Source organism: Oreochromis niloticus, linkage group LG14, assembly GCF_001858045.2.
Source record: "Oreochromis niloticus isolate F11D_XX linkage group LG14, O_niloticus_UMD_NMBU, whole genome shotgun sequence".
Lineage (NCBI taxonomy): Eukaryota > Metazoa > Chordata > Actinopteri > Cichliformes > Cichlidae > Oreochromis > Oreochromis niloticus.
The window spans coordinates 732,780-755,757 of record NC_031979.2 but is presented as its reverse complement, the minus strand read 5'-3'; the positions used below and the strand labels follow the sequence as shown (position 1 = coordinate 755,757).

At 41.3% G+C, this 22,978-nt stretch overlaps 1 protein-coding gene across 1 annotated transcript; it reads left to right on the top strand.

Moving 5' to 3' along the window:
• Positions 1 to 896: 896 nt before the first annotated feature.
• pou2af1 (POU class 2 homeobox associating factor 1) lies at positions 897 to 17,014 on the top strand. Its single transcript, XM_005462430.4, has 5 exons — positions 897 to 1,054; positions 8,342 to 8,469; positions 13,154 to 13,193; positions 13,281 to 13,561; positions 14,971 to 17,014. The coding sequence occupies exons 1-5, from the start codon at positions 1,039 to 1,041 to the stop codon at positions 15,403 to 15,405; spliced, it is 900 nt and encodes a 299-aa protein (XP_005462487.1). The 5' UTR covers positions 897 to 1,038; the 3' UTR covers positions 15,406 to 17,014.
• The last annotated feature ends 5,964 nt before the right edge of the window (positions 17,015 to 22,978 follow it).

Below are 22,978 nucleotides of genomic sequence, written 5' to 3'. Positions count from 1 at the left end.
CATCCATCCATGCATCCAACCATCCATCCATCCAACCATCCATCCATCCATGCATCCATGCATCCATCCATCCATCCATCCATCCATCCATCCATGCATCCATCCATCCATGCATCCATCCATCCATCCATCCATCCAACCGTCCGTCCGTCCGTCCATCCATCCATCCATCCATGCATCCATCCATCCATCCATCCATCCATCCATGCATCCATCCATCCATCCATCCATCTGTCCATCCATCCGTCCGTCCGTCCGTCCGTCCGTCCATCCATCCATCCATCCATCCATCCAACCGTCCGTCCGTCCATCCATCCATCCATCCATGCATCCATCCATCCATCCGTCCGTCCGTCCGTCCGTCCGTCCATCCATCCATGCATCCATGCATCCATCCATCCATCCATCCATCCATCCATCCAACCATTCAATTCAATTCAATTCAATTCAATTCAATTCAATTTTATTTATACAGCGCCAAATCACAACAAGTCACTTCAAGATGCTTTACATTGTAAGGTAGACCCTACAATAATACATCCATCCATCCATGAGTTGATCTCAAAGCTCCCATTGTACGCTGAAAAAGTCATTCATCGCTGGGTTTTCTAATTAAAGTTTTCTGAATGTGTAATGACAGCTTCTGTGAGTGACAGCCAGAATAACATCTTCAGATTAACCAAAATTAGGTCTGCTTGTTGAGAGAAGACTAACAGGGAAAGAAGTCTGTTGCACTACTTTCATTGAGAGTATTTTAATTAGTTATGGGTTATTTAAATGTTGTTTATGCGCTTGCTCTCTCATCTTCAGTTCTTTTTGACCTGGGCCTGTGTGTTTCTGTCTTTCAGATGTAATAGCTGTAGCAGGTATGATTCAACTAAAACATTACCAACTGTGAAACAGATGCAGTTGTGGTTAGCGAAGCTATGACATCCCAGGGGATTGCTAGCCTGCTTCTAGCTGTTATAAAGCACGTCAGTTGACGCGCCACTTTGATTTTCTTCAGTTTAACTATCTGATATTAACCAGATAGGCAGCATGCACTGGGAGAAATGTAAGTACACTATATTGTTGCTGTTTCCTCAGTATATACTGACTTCATATATGAATGAATAATTATGTTAAGGGGCAACAACTTGAGAGGTTTGCAGAATTAAATGTGCTTCATCAAAGTTATGGATGAGAAAAGTTTTAAAAAGCAGTCTGTGAAGTGTACATTACAGTTATTTTTACTAATGACAGGAGGATATAATCCCAGGAGCTCTGAATGATATTTTTTTCCTTACACTGAAAATACGACGTGTCTTTTTGAATAGTTTTAATTCATTTGTAGACATTTTTTTTAAAAAGCAACTTCCTTTGTCATTTTTGTAAATTATCCAGTATAGTGTTACTAAATGGTTTTCATGTCTGTCACATTTGTAGTTAATCTTTAATAAAATTCATTTTTAGCTTACAAATGATCAAAGCGCGTCAACTCAACATTGTCCATTCGCTGCTAATTCGTTATTGTCTAGTTGAAGTAAAGTCTTCCTTTTCTATTCAGAATTGTTTTTTATTTTGAATAGTGCAAACAGAAGGAAAGATCTTTTCCTGTTGTGAACTTTGTCAGAAGCAGCTCTTTCGGAAAGCGGAAGATTGCCTTTTGAACGCTGGCTGAGTGTTGCCATTGGTGTGTAATCTTGATATGCAAAATGGCAGCAGGCACCCAGCACAGTAAAACATCGCACAGCTGTGCAGCTTCCTCTTTTGTGTTGATTGAGTCTGTGTGCCTGTGCCATGGTGATTGTTTGTCCGTGTGCACTCATGTGTGATTGTCTACAACAGATAGTAGTAAAAGACAACATCATCCACTCAACCGTGCTTCAGTTGACAGATACAGCCATTAATTTGAACTTGTAACATTTATTTCCTTCTGTTGGCACTGAGCATTTTGTGTGTTGGCTTCACATTTTCACACATGTAGATACATATGTTCCATAATTTAATTTTCTGTGTTACCAGTTAATCTTTGTAGAAAACTCTTCCATTTGAATAATGACTTATATGTAACGAAAGGTAGAAAAGAACTCCCATGTTAGCGACCACACCTCACTCTTGTTCATACAGCTCCTCTGTTTCTCTTGGCTGTGTTACAATGTCAGTCACCAACCTCCCACAACAACAGATCTGTTTCTCATTTCTTCCCTCGCTTTGGTACAACATTCTGCAGTTGCTCAATCCATGATCTGCAGATCAGGCCAAGAACTGAGAACAAGCCATTAACCCTTGTTCAGCGCAGAAAAGGGAAAGTCATGCAGTCTTTATCCAACTATTAAAAGTTTCACGTCACAAAATTGTGTGAAAAACATACATTTTAAACTTGTTGACACAAGGAACAAACTGCACAACCCAGTGCAGGACTGTCCACTGGGGAATGCCTCTGGCAATAAATCAGCTGAGGGGAATTCCCCCATTCCCAAATGATACAGTTGGTCTGGGCCAAACCGCATCAGTCTTTACTTGGATGGATTCATCTGTGAGAGTCCATATGAGGGCATAACAAGGCTAGTAATACATGTTCAATCCAATTGTATACCAAGAAAATACAATAACTAACGGTCACATAATTTTCAGTAAGTGTCACTTAAAGCAATGATGATGTTACTTTGTGTTACTGACATCCTTCTCTCGCAGAGTTTGATCAGCAAAGTGACTCAGAGTGAAATCTAGAGTTTCTGTCTAAAATGTAAATTTCAGTTGAAAAAAGCTAATTAAACAGCACATTATACACTTAGGATGTGTATAATGTGCTGTTTAATGAGCTTTTTTAACATAAAAATATCAAAGCGGAGGTTGTAACTGTGAACTCAAACAGACACATTTTACAGTTTTTCTTGATTGAGTTGACCACTGCATCACAGCAAACTCAGGCCTGAACAGCGGCGCTCGTGGTCAGAGTGACACATTCTGCTTCAATCACATCTGTGAAAAATGTTTTTCAAAAGGCTGTGTGGAATGTGTCACTCCAATAAGGAAAGGTTAACACATTTCCGGGAGGTGTCCTCTGCTCTGCTGAGATAGTCGTGATGAAAACTGAGTGATTTCTTTAAGCAGGTCAAGAAAAACTGTAACATGGAGAGGGGGATATTTTAATGCTCCGTGCAGATAAATCACAGGTACATTTGTCTGGTACAGCTTTTTAACAGCACCAAGTATGAAGAATGGCTAAGAAACTAAGCTAGAAAAGATGTGCAGCAGCTTCGAGTCAGCATAGATATGGAAATGTACAAAGAGAGTGATGAATAAAGACAATGAGAGAGGCAGACAGAGGACAATTAGTTAATTATCAAATTCAAAGAATTGATAAAGAGGAAGTGAGCACAGCTGTGAGGAGGATGAAAAGTGGAAAGTTCCAGATAAAGATCGGACCTTTATTTGAGGTCCAACTTTGAGAGTGTTGATGACACGAGACGTGAGAGTGGTGGAAAGGGACCTGGAGAGGTGGAAATATGCTCTGGAAAGAAGAGGAATGACAGCCAGCACAAGCGAGACAGAATACATGTGTGTGAATGACAGGGGAGCAGTAGATAGTGAAGATGGATGAGTCTAAATACCTGGGTTCAGCCATCTAAAGTAATGGCAAGTGCACAAAAGAGGTGAAGAAGAGCGAGCGGGGAGGATGGAGTGGGTGGAGATGAGTGTCAGGGCTGATTTGTGACTGTGGAATAGCAGCAAGAATGAAAAGGAAGGTTTACAACATGGCAGCAAGACCTGCTGTGATGTATGGTTTGGAAACCGTGGCACGGACAGAAAGACAGGGGAGCTGAAGATTTTGTAAGATTGTCACCGGGAGTGAGCAGGATGGACAGGATTACAGTTCAGAATATCAGAGGGACGGCTCAGGTTAAACACTTTGGAGGTTCATGGATGTAGTGAAGGGGGACACGGAGAGGGTTGGTGTGACAGAAAAGGAAGCTAGGGACACCACTGTGAAGACCCCTTAAAGGAAACTGGTGTAAACGGAAGAAAACAACCAAGTATGAAGTAGATGATGGAAATGTGCTGGTGTAGGGCTGCTTTGCTGCTGGGGGACGGAGCACCTTTTGATCACTGATTTAATTAGAAAAGTGGTTGCAGGTGATATTATACCATCTATTTAAAAACTAGAGTTTAACTAGAAATTCACCTTTTAACATTGAATTGTTTAGCACATTAGCAATTTCACCAGCGAATAGTACGTAAAGCAGAATTGCAGGGTTACCAAAGTGACTTCTATACCTAACAAACTCTGATTTATATTCTACTGACTTGTTCTTGGGTAATTTTTGCAAGAAACACTAAAGCATCTTGGCACAGAATGAATTTTACGTAAAAGACTTTTTCAAGCTGATTAGTGAGAGACTAGTGGACAGTTGCAACACTTTCATGGTACATCTGCCAAAGAAGGCGCCAAATCACAACAACAGTCGCCTCAAGGCGCTTTATATTGTACAGTAGATCGCACAATAATACATACAGAGAAAAACCCAACAATCATATGACCCCCTATGAGTAACCACTTGGCGACAGTGGGAAGGAAAAACTCCCTTTTAACAGGAAGAAACCTCCGGCAGAACCAGGCTCAGGGAGGGGCGGGGCCATCTGCTGTGATTGGTTGGGGTGAGAGAAGGTAGACAGGATAAAGACATGCTGTGGAAGAGAGACAGAGATTAATAACAATGATTAAATATACAGTGTACAAACACCCAGTGCGTCGACAGCAGTAATCCAGTAATACACAAATGGGACTGTACATCACAGTTACTTTAATTATACAACTTCTTTGTACTCAAGTAAAACCACTGTGTTTAGACCCAAGTGCACAAACTGTTAAATAAATCTGCCATCATTACTGTAAAATGCACACGCACACACACACACACAATGAAGAGGGGCTGGGCTCAGTGCAGTGGCCATTTGTGCCCCCGGTGCCTTCTATTGTTAAGCATCACAGACGTGTCTGTACATGGCAGACTGTCACAGTGTTCTGTTTGTTCTGAGAAGAAAATGTGGCCGGTCTGACCTATGGAGGTAAATCCATCAGCTTCAGAGAGGAAGCTGCGTAGCATACTGTCAGGATACCTTCAGCCTCGTGACAGGGGTTAAGTAGAGGACAGACATGTCTGGACCAGAGGTCTCCGTCCTCTGTCAGTATGAGTGGTAGGAATCAAAACTCCGGCTCAAGGTTAAAGAAATGTGACGGTAACTGTAGGGAAATTCTGACAAGAGAAAAAGGTTTCCCTCTATCTGTGTTCTCACTGTGGGAAAAGGAGAAGAAACAGGAACAAACATGATCAAAGTGTCCTTTTGTGATGGCAGACTGGATGGTTTTTCAGAGAAATGTGGAATTTCTGATTGTGGAATTTCTGTAAAGGAGGAATTGCTTGTACCCCCCCTCCCCGATTATGCCGTGTTCTTGGCGTGGAGACAAATTCCACATAGCACAATCTGTTGACCTCTATTTGCTTTCTTAGCTGAATAATCCCAAATGATAAGACTTGATACAGCCTGTCTAACTAATTTGGGGGATTTCTGCTAAGCTGCAGAATTTCTTAACTGAAACCAATTAATTCCAACTAAACCTATTTTTGAATGATGTCCACACACCACAAGGGGCTCAGCGTGCTGAGGTCTGAGGACAGGGAGGCAGTTTATGTTCAGTTGTTCTTGTAGTACCTGAGCTACGAGCTGCTTGTTAAAGTGTAGCTGAACTTTTAGTTACAGCAGTCACTTAGTTGTGAAGCCCAGCTAAGTAAACTGACTCACCACGTTTGCAGTGTAACAGAGGATATGCAGGCATAACAGAAACATCCAGCTGGGTCTGGTTCATCTTCTGCAGTTTTTCTACAGTTTTGGGGTGGGGAAGGGGATGATAAGACTCAAGTCAACATGTTATAACTAGAAACCTGCACACATGAGAACCTGAAGCTCAGTATGGCACAATGTCTTGGCGCAGGATCAACATTACAGTCTGTGGGAACATGCCTTTTCATTTGAACTGACTTAGCTGTGCACCAGTCCATCTGAGACTCTGTCTCCAACATGAGTCTCAAACTATTTCATTATGAAATAATTGATGGAATCTCCCCATGAGATCGCAGATTTCCTGTTCTTAGTTTGTGTTTGTGACCCCAGCGATCAAATCAACACATTATAATTAAATTTCATATTTCTTTTATGAAAAAATATTTCAAGCGTGTAGAATCTAAGAGGGACTGTAAATGTGTATGGCATCAGGTCAGCAGTGTCAAAGACATTTTCTGGCAGCTGCCTACTCACATCTGTGCAATTCCAACAACAGTGGCTCATAAAGGATGTGCGTTATACAAAATCAAACATGGAGGCATTTAATCGATATGTTAACTAACTCAGACGTGTGTTTGTTCAAACCAAAAGCCCACGTGTGAATGTCACAGCTGTTGTTATAGATCATGTTCAATCAAAGTCTTTTTAGCCTTATTTTTTCTGTATTTATGAGGAAGTTATATTAAAATAAGAAAAAAATGTGCGGTTAACTCTGCGAGTCATCATTAATGACCACAGGCCCAGGGCGCTTTAAATCAGGTGCTTACAATTCTTGTCATAGTTACAGTCACATGGACTGCTGTGCTTACCTGTGCAGCATCTAAAGAGGCTAAAGTTCACAGTAAAGATCTTAATAAGTGCTCTATGCAGCATATGCGAGCATCCTTTGTCTTTGGAAGAAGAGGTTTTTAAATCTGCAGCCACACAGTCACAACACTCTGTTTGTAGCTGCTGGACCAAATAAATGGAGTGTGCTCTGTTAGTTCTTATGGAGGCTGTTCGCGCTTTATTCTGGTTTTAAATTTGTACGTCCTCCTTTTAACCTTTTAACCTAGCATCACGATCAGTGTAGCTACTTCACAGTGTGCTACGATGCACAAATGACAGCGGTGTCACTGTTTTATGGTCACACTTACCTTTGGAGCACATCTCTGTAATCCCGGTGATTCTGTAGCTCGGGGCGGTAATGACTGATGCCATTGTCTGCACTTCTGCTGATCACAGTTCATACGAATGCGACTCTGCTGTTACGCTGGATTTTTTCTCATGCTTATACTTGCAAGAATCTGCCAATTCCAGACATTTGAATGTTCCCAGAAAGCTTTTACTCTGTCACTGTCAGTGTGCCTGTGGTGAGGATGGAGCCCTCAGGCTTATCAGTGAAGTACGGCACTCAGCCAGAAAATGTTAATGAAATAATTTGAGCAACATGTGAAACACAGAGTAATGATTTAAGACTAATTAGAGTTCTTTTTCTCAAATTAAATTATAAGAATTATAAGCTGTTTCATTCGTATGATGAAAATATGATGAAATGCCCATTTTTGTTTGTTTTTTCACACAGGTTTTTTTTGTATTGTTACAAAGTTACTGTAAGCTGCACATTTACGGTTATCATAGCTTATAACCATGTAATAAAGCTTTGACTGCTCCTTTACAGACAAGTGCTCAGCACAGCTGGTAGCTCCACATGTTTTATTTGGTTTTATTTTACTTCTTGATGCAACAATGTGATTCATATCAGGCTCAAACCCAGGATATTTTTCCATTCTTTACTGAAAAATGAATCATAGGCAAGTTCAGACCATTTGTGGGGATGCTTGAGTACCCAGTACTCAGTATGTGTGACATTAAAAGTTTGAACCTGGACTCATCGCTGACCTGAATGATAAGAAAGTTAATAACTTCTCAATAAATACTGAAAAAACAAACAAAGAAAAATTTACTGCTTAAAAAATATTACTTACTTTGAGCCACAAGAGACACCAATCAAAGATGTGCTCATCAGGCCCGACCCAACTCAAGGAGGACGGCATCATTGCATTTGTCTGTGTTTGACACGAGGAAGCACTGCACTGCAGGCCAAATAGATCACATCATAACAGACCTGCTGGTTTCTTCCTAACCAAAACGTGAGTTTGACAACCTTAGAAGCAAACATTTTGAGCTATTATTTTAGCGGACAGTTCAACATCAGGTCAAATTGAGGTGCATGCGGTCCGTGACCTTAGACACTCGTGAATATTCACTGAGAATATTGGTTGTAAAGGGTTATATCAGCTGATGACACTCAAAAGGCTTAAAGAGAAAACGTCTGACAGGTTGGGCTTTCGCTTTCCGTGTGTCTTTAGTGTCTCAGTGTCAGCTTACAGTCATGGCACCTGAGCGAGTCTGCTTCCTCCATTCATGAACTGCGTGAACCCATCGTGTGCATCATGTGGGCTGATTTAAAGCAACTTGAAAGGGAAATGAAGTCGTGTGTATCTGTCTTTTGCTGTGTGTCTGACCTTTATAGCACAGCCATCAGCCGTGGGCAGGTCCAGGCCATACCAAGGTGTGCGAGTCAGAGATCCTGTCAAAGAGCTGCTGAGGAGGAAGAGGAGCCTGGAGCTTCACAGCACCAAGACACTGCCTCCTACTGGGGTGAGGACACCATGACAGATAAGCAAAGAACACTTGTTGAACACTCAGCTAAATGTTTGAAGCAGTTGCACAAGCTGCCACATTTATAACGAGCAGTGCAGCTGGGTTAAAAAAAAGCAATCGTCAAGTAAAATCTGAAACAAATGAAAATGTCTGTGTACATTTACCTGCAAGGTAAGTCATTTCCTGTAAATCAATGTGAGGTTTAAAAAAAGCAAAACCTCTGTGAAAAAAGCAACAAAAATGCTGCAGGATCGTTCCTTAAAGCTGTACTTTGACTATGTTTTTTCAGGGTAGGTTTACTTTACTAAACAGTGTTTCCAAAGAAGCCCTCGTGGCATCGTTAGACACTAAACAAATAGACAGGAGACACTCACAGTGAGGAGCAACAACTGCTCTGGATTATGTGCTGACACTTTGAAACCTGCACTTTGTGAGAGGTTTGGGAGCGACTGAGTTGAAAATGTTTAAAATAAATAAATAAAGTAGAGAGTTGCTCTGACAGCAGCTGTTTTGGTTTCATGTTGAAGGAAATTTTGCAAGGTTTCAACAACAATTTCCATGAAAACCCCCCAAACAACCCCCCCAACCCACTTTGACGTACTTGTGTCTTAAAAAGAATCTACCCTCTAATCACATGAGCTGATTGCCTCCTGATGATTTATCACTTTCAGTCTTTAGGCTAGCATTCTTTTCTCATGAATCATTGATCTCTCTGCAGCAGGGGGATCATAACCTCACAGAACTCTGATGAGCAAAAGCTGCAAACAGCAACATGCAAAGACTGTTTGATTGGGAGGGACAGCGCTGTACCTCAGGAGACTGCACATGAGATCTGCAGGAATTGAAAGCAAAATGTCCTGCGAGGATATAGGGATGTGATCGGTCGGGATACGGGGCCAGAAAGCAGTGGGGGATTTTATCCTTATATAATCCAGGTGTTTTTCCATGGCAGTTACAGCAGAGCTGCAGGGCTGGGCACACAGCCCTATGCAAAGTAACGTGCAGCCTTGCCAAAGAGACCTCCCACTTTCTATTTATTATCCCTACCAGAAAAGAAGAGGGCAGACGCAGCGGTGCGCACAAACATACACATGAGCGGACACTCCCTGTGTCTAGCATGTGATAAGTTTTATTGGCACGGCACTACAGTTGATTATTTTAAATGCAATTAGTCAGTGCTTCTAGCAGCAAAGATAAAAATTCTTTCCACTTCTTCCACTATTTGCCTTCCTGGCAGGACTACGTGGGTGTTTCCAGGATTTCTGGTTTAAAGGGGCAACAGTTGTGTTTGTGAAAATCTCAAAGCAAACCAGATAAAAAAAACTCATCAAGTTAGAATCATTTTAATGGATCTGAGACAGACCTGCTGAAACTATCACACGGAGATGTTTCACCATTTGGAAAGTTCCTGCAGCTAACATGAAATACATTCAGACACTTAAAGATTGAACTAAATGAAGTTGGAGGTGATGGATGATGCCACCACCGTCACACCATCGTTTCTCACTTTGTGTAAGAGGGCAACGATATGCATCAGATTATCATTCAAGCAGAAAATTATGGCTGCTTCTTAAAGCGCATTCATCGTGAAGTGGAACACACCCAGACGGCGTGTCCAGGTGTTAACTTTTATGGATGCTGTTAAAGTCGACTCATTCCTCAGCCTCAGTCAAACCCAGTGTAGGTGATCAGGTCCTTCACTTTGTGAACACAAAGTGTCCTCAGAAAGTGACCACAGTGGGGTTTAATCATGTGATTGTTGTAGCTCCTGCTGTCAAACCATCAGCTCCTCTCCTGCAGCCCGTCAGCCGCCTGACAGCACTTCCCTGCTGCCTGTGAACATGCCCTGCCCGCTGACTGCAGGCAGCAGGATGCAGTATAAACACTGACACTAGCTGTCAGTGCTGTCGCTGCTGCCTCCCATTCAATCTTTTTTTTTCGCTCACCGCAGTATCTCTTCTTGCTACAGGCACATATACAGCCCGATGGGGTCGATACCAAACAGAGATGGGTTTTAGACACAATCTGTGAGACTGACATTTGGGTTTGCACAAACACAGAGACGAGGTAGAGAGTGGACAGTGTGGCAAAATCTGCTTTTTGTGAAGCCTGTAATCTTTCCGCAAATAAAAACGGACAAAATATCCACGAAAAGACAAAAGACCAATCTGCATGTATCGTATAGTTAACTTGGCTGACACCGTCATGAACTGGAATTCAATAAAAAATGTCAAAGTTATTGGCTTTTATGTATTTCCTCATCGTTGGTGCTCAGGTTTCTGTTCGCAGCTCAGCTGTGATTTATCAGACTGATGAACAGACTGTGTGAATTCAGTCCAGAGATGATGCCACAGCGTGCTTTCACAACACGCTTCTTAGCTACAAATACAACACGTTCTGAGGAGTTTTACTTTGGAAAGCTACAGTGACAACATCTGAAAGCAGACTCAGTGAATGTGGAATAACTGAGACCTCATATTAAATTACTCATGCAGTTTATACTGTGCAGAAATCCTGAGCCACCCTTTATATTTTGCTTCCAAGGAGCCAGAGTTTCTGGTCATTTGGACATTGGTTTCTTTTTCATTTGCTGTCAGGCCAGTCCTTGTGCCAGACCATTTTCAAAGGAATGCTTTTTGTTTGTTAAGCTGTGAATCATCCGAGCATTGAAAAGGCGGCTAACTGAAAGGATGAGCCAGTGTTGCAAAAACACATTCTTTGTTATCGTTTCTTTACTTAGTCTATGAAAAGTACCAAAGATAACACACTTTGACAGATGTAAAATAAAACAAAAGTGATTCCAAAAGAGCCAGACTGTGAAATACTGTATCCTTAAAAAACTGTGAAATCTGTGGAAGACAAGGAGTGGCTCACCTAAAAACCCAGCAGATGATCAGTATAGGAAACAGGAACACATCCAACAATGACCTGACACAGGACCTGAGGAGTGGAGCTCCTGAAGCCTGATCAGAAATGGTGTCAGTGGAAGGGTGGCTGTCAAGAAGCCATCCCTAAGAAAAGGAAACAAGGAGAAAGAGCTGAAATATGCCAAATTACACAAGAACTGGACTGAAACTCACTGGTAACAGTGATAAATCCAAACTTGATGTTTCGGTTTGAATTATTTTCAGCATGTATGGAGGAGGAGGTCAGGAAAGAGGTCCGACTAAGTGTCTACAGCTATCTGTAAAACACGGTGGAGGCTCTGTTGTTGTTTGGGGCTGCGCTGCTGGTGACCTTTCAAAACTGATAGAGTTATGAAAAGTACCATGAGATTTTGATGCACCACGAAACGCCGTTTGGAAATGAGTCTGATTGGCCACAGCTTCGTTTATCAGCATAGCAGTGATCCTAAACACATGATGTCAGTGCAGTTAAAGCACACACACAATGGAAACCCTCCAATGAGTCTGTGTGTCTGTGTGTGTTTGTGGTATTATGGAAAAATACAATGACAAAGCAATGAATAACACAGGTTCAGAATGGGTTCAGTGGTTTCTTCAGCGATCCACTGTATTATTGTCTCTTTCTTTGATTTGATATCTTTACAGCTCACTTCTTCTCAGGAGAGGCCAGGACCTGCCTGGTCTGGCCTCGCAAAAACATAGATTCTCGATCTGCTCCCAAACGTAGCTGAGATATAAATGTCTTTTACAGCAGAAGCAGCTGCTGGCAGAACAAAGTCTGCTGCATTAGCAGCTTTCTTTCTCAGCTGATGGAATTTTCTCAGTTAACATGAAAAACATTTGTCATACATGTAGGCTTTGTGGTTGTCCAGTAATGGTTTTATTTTTTGCCACTTTAATAAAGTCCAATTTTACGGTTAATAATGAACTCACATTTATCCCCCAGATTATACAAGACTGGAAAAAATTATTGCTTGAGAGATTTTCAGCGTTGAACCTTTGTTTAATATTACCTTGACTAGAATATTATCCTTAATATTATGCTTAAAAAAAAACCCTCACATGATAAGTTATTTATTGAGGAGAAAAATCCAGTATGATATATCCAGTATGTCAGCATTGGCAAATAGAGACCCTGATCACTGGCCCACCTCAGCTTTGTCTTACCAGCAAAAAACTTCCAAAGAAATGTTCAATAGAAACCGTGAATGAAAGAACATTTCCCAGTCAGACCAGTCAGGATGTGTCATAGCACAACAACAAATGCTGCGTGCTGCACAATGACTCAACAATACTAGTGCTCTGTGTTTTTCATGGACCCATCAACAGCATTTATAGAGCCTGGCCTTTTAGGTTTAGATGAACAGTCCGTTTTAATACTATCATGGAGGTTTCTTCCTGTTAAAAGGGAGTTTTTCCTTCCCGCTGCCACCAAGTGTCTGCTCACAGGGGGTCGTCTGATCATTGGGATTTTCTCTGTATTACTGTAGGTCGAGGCAAGTGGCACTATATAAATAAAGCTGAACTAGACTGATGTACTTCCATGTCTAACAGTACAGAATTCACAGCTTTAGCTTTAATGAACTGATCCAGAAAAACAAATTCAAAAAACCCTTTTCATAAGTGTGTGAATTCTCAGGAGCTGCTCACACCTGAGCGTCACGGGTCCAGGTGTGACTGCTGCATGTTTACATATCAACATTGGCGTGATGATGTGATTAGGCTGCAGTTATTGACATGTTAGACTCATTGATGATATCTGTATTGTTTTTCAGGATGTGGTCTCACACAACAACCAGCCGTCATTTACACAAGGTAGAAGCCTCACCTGTGACTACGAGAACTGTTCCACATAAAGTGTGTTTCCACATGTCTAATGCCGAACTGCTTCTTGTTCTCCAGGTATCTTTGGCTGTGATGTTGCCAGCGGATCCCCAGCAGAAGCGTCGGCCACAGCTGCCGATGGAGGGCTGCAGTGTGCGGGGTGGAAAGCGACGCCTTCTGTCACCAGTCCTGGGCTGCAGGCCGCCGCCATGTCCTGGTCGACACCCGACTACAACCAGCAGGACCCCTCAGCTCAGACTCTGACCTACCCAGCCACTCCGACGCTTACTATGCAAACTCTGTGTCCCAGCTACACCATGCTGACCTACACACACACACCACTGCTGACAAACTTTGGGGTGAGTGAAAAAGGACTATGCAAATATTTTCTACAGACTGCATGGGGGAAGAAAATGATCACAAATCAGCACAAAAGGATAAAAACAATCAGTTCTTGCTGTATCTGTTGAATGTGATTTAACAGATAGAGCCATTGCAACAGTACAAGCATGGATTCAGGCTATTATTTCACTTTAAAGTAAGGTTGTGTATAATTATGTGCAAATATAAATATGTATATGTAAAAGTATATGTACCAAATCTGAAACTCTAGGCATTAAGGGGCTGCTTCACTTTTGAGACCCAGACAGTACTGCATCCCACAGAGGCAGGACTGGAACAATCTAAAGTTTTCTTTAAAACTAATTTAAGTATGTCAGAATAATGCAAGATGTTTAACATTACCACAGGATCCTGTTATCATATGTTTTGTCTTTAGTGTATTAAGTCTTATTCTGCTGGTAGTGCTCAGCGTCTTTAATCAAAGGTAGCTCCTACAGGGCCCGTCTTTCTATACAGGTGCAGACACATGTTTGGGATGCATTGTGATACTTTCCACCATAAAAGCCTGTTATCACTGCATGCATGCTCTCCGTGTTAACTGCCAACAGCTGCTGTGCTTGTCTTTAAATTCTTACATTTCAAACCTGCTGCAAGTGGGTAATAAATACAGAGATAAGACTGGGGTGGGGTATTAACTGGAACAATTTAAACCCACCAATGACCTTTGTACATCATGGGATTAACATGGGATTTAGATTTCTGCCTGTTCAGCATGATGGATTTCTCCTTTATATTTTCAGCTCTTTTTTCACTGCAGTTTTTGAATTTATCCAGAGAATAACTGTCACTGACCATTATAGGGATTTACATACATGTCACTCATCATGGAGATGAGTTAATGTGCAAAGTGGAAAAATATGTTTGCCTCTTAAAAAATAAATAAATGGAAACACATCACAACAAAGAGCGAGAACCCAGAAAGGAAGAACATTACAGGATTTACAGGATTTCTCTGGTCGCTGTCTCCACATTAAAACACTGGGACATGACCACGAGGTAGGCTAATTAACACCAAACACGTAGGTTCCACCGTAGAAAGATTCACTGCAGCAGTCTAAATCAGCAAGAAGCCGTTCCCTGTCTGTGTCCACTGGGTTCACTAGGATTCTCTTTTCTTGTATACCTAATTAAACCTTATTACAATATTCGGTGAGCTGAACAATAAATGCTGACTCCAGTGACACTGAAACTAGCTTCCAAACCCTCCACAAAATCTTGAGTAAAAAATAAAGAAATAAATGATTAAGCGCCTAAAGCGAGGCTCGTTGCATCAGCAGGTGTCCGTTTTATGCATGCATTTGTCTTTTTGCAAGGTTAAATGTCTTTGCAGTCATCATAAATATTTAAGTCATTGCTGTTGTTCCAGACCATACCAGTGGCACCAGCCCCAGCCTCCCTGCCTCAAGTGGAGCTCCAAGACTCAGGGTTGACCTATCTTCCTTGGGCCCAGCCACTCACCACTATATCGACCATGCCTAATCACGGGGTGCAGTTTGCCCCAGGTTCTGCAGCGCTGCCTGGGTCGCCTCTGGTACACATGCCGCTGTCCATGTCATTGACCACCATGATCCCACAGCTGGAGCCCCAGGGTATGGACCCTCAGCCCGAGATCCTGGAGATCCCTGAGCATTCAGAGCAGCAACTGGACCCTGAACCCCAAGGCCAGTCTCTGAACGAAGACCCGGAGGTTGAGGCGGAATCACCAAACCTACTGGACAAACTTCTCGAGGATCACAAAGAACATGGTGAGGAGGAGGACAAAGACTCGTACAGCAGCTCCCTCTTCATACCCAATGTCTGAAGAGCATTTTTTTAAAAATCTGAAATGAGTACTTTTACATTTACATTTCCTTTTTTTCCCTCAGGGGCAAGTGCCTATAGACCTTTTTGTGTAAATGTAATTGATTACCACAGATTCTGTCTATTCTGCCTTTGAGGTCTAAGTGACCTATCTAACTTACCCAAACCAGGCGTTTTTGTGATTTGTAAGCAAAACTTGAAATAGTTTCTCGTAGTTATCGTGTTTTTTTGGTGTTGCAAAGACTTGTAAGAAAAACAATGAAAATCCGGAAACCACTTATTCTGAAAGTATACAGTAGAGTCAGGGTTCAGGTACGTGTTACCACACATTATGACCCAGATTTCACAGAACTATTAATTGCTTGGATAATTGGGAATCACACGTCTATAATATACATGCTGGCTCATACTTAAAGACTCTTCTGGATTATTATGACCTGAGTTTTATTTTTGTAACTGCTCCTGATTTCCTGTTATTAAATTTTCATTATATTCGTTTGATTAATTAGAAATTAGTGTAGTGTGCAGCAATAAACAGAAGTGAAAACAAATCATTTCTTGCATAGAGACCAGCCTAATTCTAGTACTCTATTACTTACAGTAAAGTGCAAAGGTCTTAAGCAAATGCTTCATATCTTTATATTGTCAATGGGAAATGAGCACGGCACATTACATACATGTAAACACAGTACCGGTATATTTGTACAATTCTATAGAACTTAGAAGTCCATATTTGGTATGACCACGTTTTGTCTTCAACACAGGGCCTTACCTGAAATCACAGGTAAGTTTCATGTGACTTTTAAAAGCCTCCTTTAAGTTTGTCTTTGGATGTTGGCCACAATGTTTTGCAGCTTATATAAACACATTGCAACATTGTTCAAGAGGAATTTTAAAAAGTTGCAATTCTATCTCCTTAGATGCAAAATCTAAATAACAAAGGAGTAGCTCAAGACGTTTGCACAGGAATTATATAAAATCCATGTTTGTATGTGTTTGAGAAACAGCCAAAGCACACTGTAATTTTATTTCACATGTATATAAAATGCAGTCTTAAAGAGTCGCCATCTAGTGTTGTGTTTGCAGAATGCAGTTCAGCATTATGTCACAGCTGAACAACTTTTCTGTTTTATATAAAGGGAACCTGTTGTGCTCATATCCAGCCCATTTCCAATTTGTGGACTTTGCTAGAGTTGCTTTGCATGAACAATTTTGGATTTTTGGACACATGTCTGAAATGTGACAGCGCAGTGGTGTTTGTAAGAAGTTCAAGGCAGAAACATTTGGAACCACTGATCAAGTTTTTGGTGTGCTTTTGTGTTAACCTCTGTAAGTTCTTCTGCTTGTAGGTAAATAGTGAGCAAAGGTTTCAAATAAATAGAATGCAACAGAAAATATTTCTCTCTGAAATGCTGGCAAGTGTGGTGATGGCAGAAAAATGAAACCACTGAAGTGTCAAAAGCTGCAGTTCAGCCTCCTGAAGCTGGCTCCAGCAGTCAGTGCGTATCCACTGGTGCCGGTGTTACAGTGTCCACCTAAACAAGATGAATGATTACCCCACTCTGATTTTTCACATTATATCAACTTCACAATAAACCTACTTGTCTGGACTCTGTTAAGTCTTAAAGTTAATGCTGCTGCTGATTTGAGTGACAGGTGTACTGGACTGTGAAATGGACTGTGTTTGTGCTCTTGGCACCTTTGGAACAGCATCAGACAAACAATATGTCTTGCTGTGGGGTACACACCTTCCAGCACTCAATTCTGTTTTATTTTAGCTCCATGTTATTTTTAATTTTTATTAGTTAAAAAAGCTTAAAAACAATCAAAAATACCAGGAACCAATTCATAATGTAATAGAGGCTCTCATCTTTTACACACAGTATGCATTAAATGGAAATAATCAAGTTGTTCAGTACCTCAGTATTTTAATGCAAACACTATTTGATGTCCACTAGGAATTGTAATATTGTAATAGTCTTTGACTTTGCTAGTCTCTCCCATAGTTACTCTAAACTTGACTTGTTAAGTTTCACTACAAGTTTCATTTTATTAATCGAAACAATCAAATTTCTTCCCCTGCTGGCCAACATGCAGGATTAAGGCACGTCCACCTTGACAAATGATAGTTTGAAATCATGACCAGCAGTATTATTAACAGTGTTATCGTTTTTATTTATATAGCACACTTAATTAGATTAGGCAGATCTGAGTGTCATCGGCGTATGAATGGAAACAAGTGTTATATTTACTGAAAATTAGACCTAGAGGCAGCATATAAACAGAGAATAAAATTGGCCCCAGTAAAGATCCCTGAGGAACGCCACAAGTAAGGGGAGCTGAGGAAGCGGATCTCCAAAGCTCACAGAAAAAAGACCTGTTAGACAGCTATTAATTTGTGTTAATATTAAGTTAAATTAGTGGTTAATTAACTATTAACCACTCGAATGGAAAATCCTTGATCCCATAATGCTCCAGTCATGAGCTCAAGATGCTGTGGTCAACAGTATCAAAGGCAGCGGTCAGATCCAAAAGCACAGCTGAGTCTCCTGAGTCAGTGGCTCATAAAAGTTTGTTAAGAACTTTTAAAAGTGCAGTTTTGGTGCTGTGAAGAGCTTTAAAACCAGACTGAAACCTCTGAAGAACATCGAGTCCATTTACAAAAGATTGCAGCTGAACAAATACAATCTTTTCCAAAATTTTCGATTGGAAGGGAAGCTTTGAAATAGGCCTGAAATTTGAGAGGACAGAGGAATTGAGATTAGGTTTTTTAAGTACAGGCTGCACAACAGCATGTTTAAAACAGGCTTGCACAACACCTGAACTAAGACTGCTGTTAAAGATCCTTAAGATGTTGGAGCAGACAACCTTAAAAATCAAGCATTAGAACAAGCATAATTTTACAATGTCCTGATACCTGCTCAGACTGTCTCTCAGGATGAGAAAAGATGTCTTCTTTCCACTTAGGTTTAGCCTTCCTGCACTCGTCTGGCTGAGCGAGGGGTCTCATTTATCCATTGGTCAGATTGTTGATTGGTTTTCGAGCTGATAGTTTTAAAAGTAGGAATGTCATCACGGACAGTTTTGTATTTGTGATAAAAATGAGACGTCATCTCCTCGGTACCGAGGCTGAGGGGAGAGCTTAGGACTTTTTTAAAAAAGCAATAGAAAATGGTTCAGTTGCAGAGGGTTTAAACACAGGACAACGACGTGGTGAGATAAAACAATATCAAACACACCAGGACAGTTATCAGAGAAAACAGCGACACGCGATCCAACGTATGATCCTGTTTCTGGATTGGCCCCGATACAAACTGAGCAAGACCGAAGGAGTCTATCAAACTTAAGAAGTCTCTGGTTAGCAGATCGGAGGGCCAACACACGTGAATATTACTCCAACAATCCAATCTCCAACAATTAAAATTTGATTGTAGCTTGGCACAATACCAGCTCAAAGGTTTGCGAAGTCTTGAATAAAATCTTCGTGATATTTTAGAGGTCTGCATACAGCAGCAACGAGTGCCGAGGATGTCCCAATTCAAACCTGAGAAGTTCAAACCTCAGTCGAAAGTTGCTTGCAGGCGAGCTTTTTCCTAAAAACAGCCGCCACTCCACCATCACGCCCAGTCATCCTCGGCACACACCCTCTGCTATTCTATCAGAGTTTTCACTGTAACATCGATATGTGGCCTTTAGGTTGTTTTTAAACGTCATTTTCAATAAAGCTCGAACCATCCCAGCACGTTTCTTGTCTTAGGGTCTAGTGATTGTTGTGAGACACCTTTGTCATTGCACAACAAGATTACCACGCATCCTGCACGCCAGCGTTTCTCGTTCCTTGGAGGATGGTAATTGGATTCAAACCAGAGAAGAAGCTGAACTCATGCTTGTGGAAATACGATGACCCAGAAACAACAACTATTCCGTATGATATCAGCCAATATAGCAAACTGGTGTTTTTACATGGAAGAAGGAACAGTTGACAGACTGGCTGGTAAAACTGTGATAACTGTGATTTCTTGTCACCCATTATCATTAAGGGAACCATTGCACAAGAGGCTAGATGAATACCATGCATCCTGCACGCCAGCTTTTCTTTCTTTAATTTTCCTTGGAAGCTGACAATTCAAACCAGATGAGAAGCTGGACTTTTATGAAAATGTGGACCCAGTAAATAAATGCTACAGCTGGATGTCAACGATTGCATCAGTGAGGTATTCTTACATGGAAGGGAGAGCAACCAACAGACTGACTAGTGAAAACTGTTAAAAACATACTGTGGATTTATCATCCCAGTGGCAAAAATGTATCAGCTAAGCCAGGCGGTAAATTACAAAGGACCATAAACTGAAAATGCATGAGGTAAGATCTTCATGTGAAGCAGTTCCTTGGAAGTCTATCCCTACGTCTGATGAATAACATATTTAAAATTAACACTGCATGAGAATATAAACAGATAAAGCAGTCTCGCTTGCTCTTGGCACTGAACACGTTGTTGTCTCGGGGGTTTCCCCATGAGGGAAACTGACATTTTGAGAGGGACAGCAACTTATCTCAAATCCAACACCTGTATTTAGTCTGAGATCGTATCACAGGGAGAAAACATGCTTCCTTGTTCAGCTGAAGAGACGCTGGTTTTTGCCTCAGTTTTTTCATGCTGAGTTGGAAATTGTGAAAAAAAGAAATGCTGAAAGTAGAGCTGACATCCTATTATTGCTTTGAAATATAAGGAAAGCACTCATTTAGTTTTATGTATCCACAAATACATGCTGCCCTTAACTGAGGAGAAGGTACAGAGAATAAGTTTTACATTAAAAAAAAAGATTTTTGTTCTTGTTTGTGTTTTGGGCTTCTTCCCTTTGTTGCCCAGGGTTGGCTCAGATGTTGAGTTTCAGTCAGTCGTGTTGGGAACACAGAACAGGACCAGCAGAAGCAGCTGCTTCACTCAGCCTGCAAATACTGGAAAAACTACCTGGACACAAAATCACAAGCAAACATTATTACTCATGGAATATATCTGGATAAATCGCTGTTTCCCAGTTTCCTACTAAAATAGAAAGAAATGACAGGTAGCTGAAAACTTTTGCACAGTCCCTTTTGTTGGCACAATAGTTTGAAATGATTTGCATATGGAAGGAGTTTAAAATGACTGCATCCTTTTAAAAATATACTCCATGTGGAAATACTGCTCACTGATAAAAGAAGATCTTTCATCAGTCTGGTTTACTTTGGATCAGTGAGTCTAGCTGCTGAAAGTAAAACAACTTTCGTCCAATGTGATTTTTGCAGACTTTCACATCACTCCGTCTTCTTGCAAAAACTGTTCAAGAGCTTCTCACGCCATTGGCGTGTAGTCTTTGATTGTAGGCAAATGATTTATCTGGTGACTCATCCTGTTAGCGTGTTCTACTCTTGGAGTCTTAATAGCAGTTCAGTGCAAAACGTAACTAAATGAGGATCAAAGACGGGGCGGTTGCTCCTCTTGCTGATACAGCCTACATCAACATGTCTTCACAGACCTTCAGCCAGTTTGGGAAACATCGATTTCTTTCAACACCAGTGTTATAAAACTGCTGTAATGTGAGACACTTCCAGTGTTTCCTCTCTCCTCTCCTTCCCAGTGTGTGAGCGTACCAGTTTGCTTTATCTCAGGCAGAAGAGAGCATGTTTCAAACAGCCCAGAGAGTCCCTTTAAAATTGCTCCATCCTCTGAGCTAGACGAACATGCCGGTGCGCGCCTTTGACAGCACGCAAAGCCGGCACCCCGAGTCCTGCTCGGGCCTGCTACAGAAAATCTGCACTCTAAGCTTCTACAGATTTGGCACCCCATGGAGGCCGAGTGCTCTCATTACACATTTCTTCCTATTTAGAGACCTTTTATATATAAAAAACATGTCCTTTAGCAGGTCTTAAAATTAGGAGGCACTACACAACATGACATGTTACACTGTGTCATTATTTAAGCTGTAAGTGAAAAACTAAGTACATCCTTACTGGGAATTAAGAGGGTAAATGGGAGCCAGCCTCTGCTGATCAAGTGCGCTTGATAAATTATTCATTAGTGAGAACACCTCGATAAAATCAGAAGCTTTGGTAGTTTCAGGTGTGTGTTCACGCTGTGCCAAGAAACAAGGCATCACCGTACAGTAAGAACGATTATTCACAGGGGGCAAACACTCCAGACAGTGCTCAGAGAACCTGCAGCAAACCCAGTGTCTCAGAGTCCTCAGGCCTCAGTCAGCATGCTAAATGCTAAAATTCATGACAGCACAATTAGAAAATGACTGATCTCATCTGGCTTGTTATTTGAAGTGTTGGCGAGAGGAAGCCTCTTCTCCTAAAGAGAACACAACAAGCCTAGTTTTGCAAAATTGCATCTGAACAAACCACAAGTTAGGCGAATAGCACAACATCTTGGCCCACATACAGCAGCGCATACCAACATCGAGCACAATAACCAGATGATTACGGCGATTACTTGAGCTTGTTTTGCAGCCACAGGTCTTGGACACCTTTCAGGCATCAAGTCAACCATGAACTTCTCTGTTACCCAAATTACCTTAGAGTCAGTGAACACTTATCCCAAGCACAACAGCAAATCTACAACAGAAGGGTTGAAAAACACAAAAGAATCAAGGTGTTGCAATGGCCCGGTCAAAATCCAGAACTCAACCAGACTGAAATACTGTGGCAGCACCTCGAGAGTGCGTTGCATAAACGACTGCCAACAAATCTCAGGCCCAAAAAGGTGCAGGAGGTAGAGCAGGTCGTCCTCTACTCATCATATCTTTGGGCAAGATACCAACCCTGAGTTGCATCCATTAGAGTATATATGATAAACAGAACTTTATTTATCCCTCGGGTAGGTTTCTCTGGGAAATTCAGTGTGAATGTTACATAGTTAGCATAAACGTGCTTGTGTGAGTGGAAGAATAAAGTGCTTTGAGTGCTCAGAGTATAAAAGCACTGTATAAGAAGCAGTCCATTTACCATTTAAAGTGTACTTTTGTATTTGCATGACTGTACAGATGTGTATTATTTTACTCGACACCTTCAGCTGTTACTTGGGTTGCTACAGCGTGCTGCAGCTACGCTTTACAACCCCAAAGTGGTTTTGTGTCTCCTGCTCCCAGTCAAACCATCAACCTTTCATTTGCCAGGTAAATGTGGTAACCTCTACACTGTGGAGACTTGAGTGGGTTATAGTTGTGTGTACTATCACTAATTTGTATTTGACTAATAATGGCATACTTCTGCAATGGCAAGCTGTTACCTTTAAATCCACAATTCAGACATGTGACATTATTTGCTGTGTTTCAATTTTGAATCTTGTTGATGTCTGGTTTAGTTTCTACTGCTCAGCGTTTCAACAGGCCACAGTGACTGAGATGTTTTTAATAAAAAGCTGTGCTCCTCTAACTGTTTGTGTGGAAACTGAACATAAATGCAACAGAAAATAAAATCTGCTTTTTTGTCTTTCTGCAATGCTTCTTAAAGTAAAGCTGTATAAAATTATTTTGACTTGTTTTGAGAGTGAATTCGAGCTCTTGACCATCTATGAGATCCACAGGCAC

Excerpts from the sequence above, each read along its gene's own strand:
- pou2af1 (XM_005462430.4), top strand. Across the intron at positions 8,470-13,153 it reads AGACACTGCCTCCTACTGGG|GATGTGGTCTCACACAACAA; the intron begins GTGAGGACACCA and ends ATTGTTTTTCAG. Across the intron at positions 13,194-13,280 it reads CCAGCCGTCATTTACACAAG|GTATCTTTGGCTGTGATGTT; the intron begins GTAGAAGCCTCA and ends CTTGTTCTCCAG.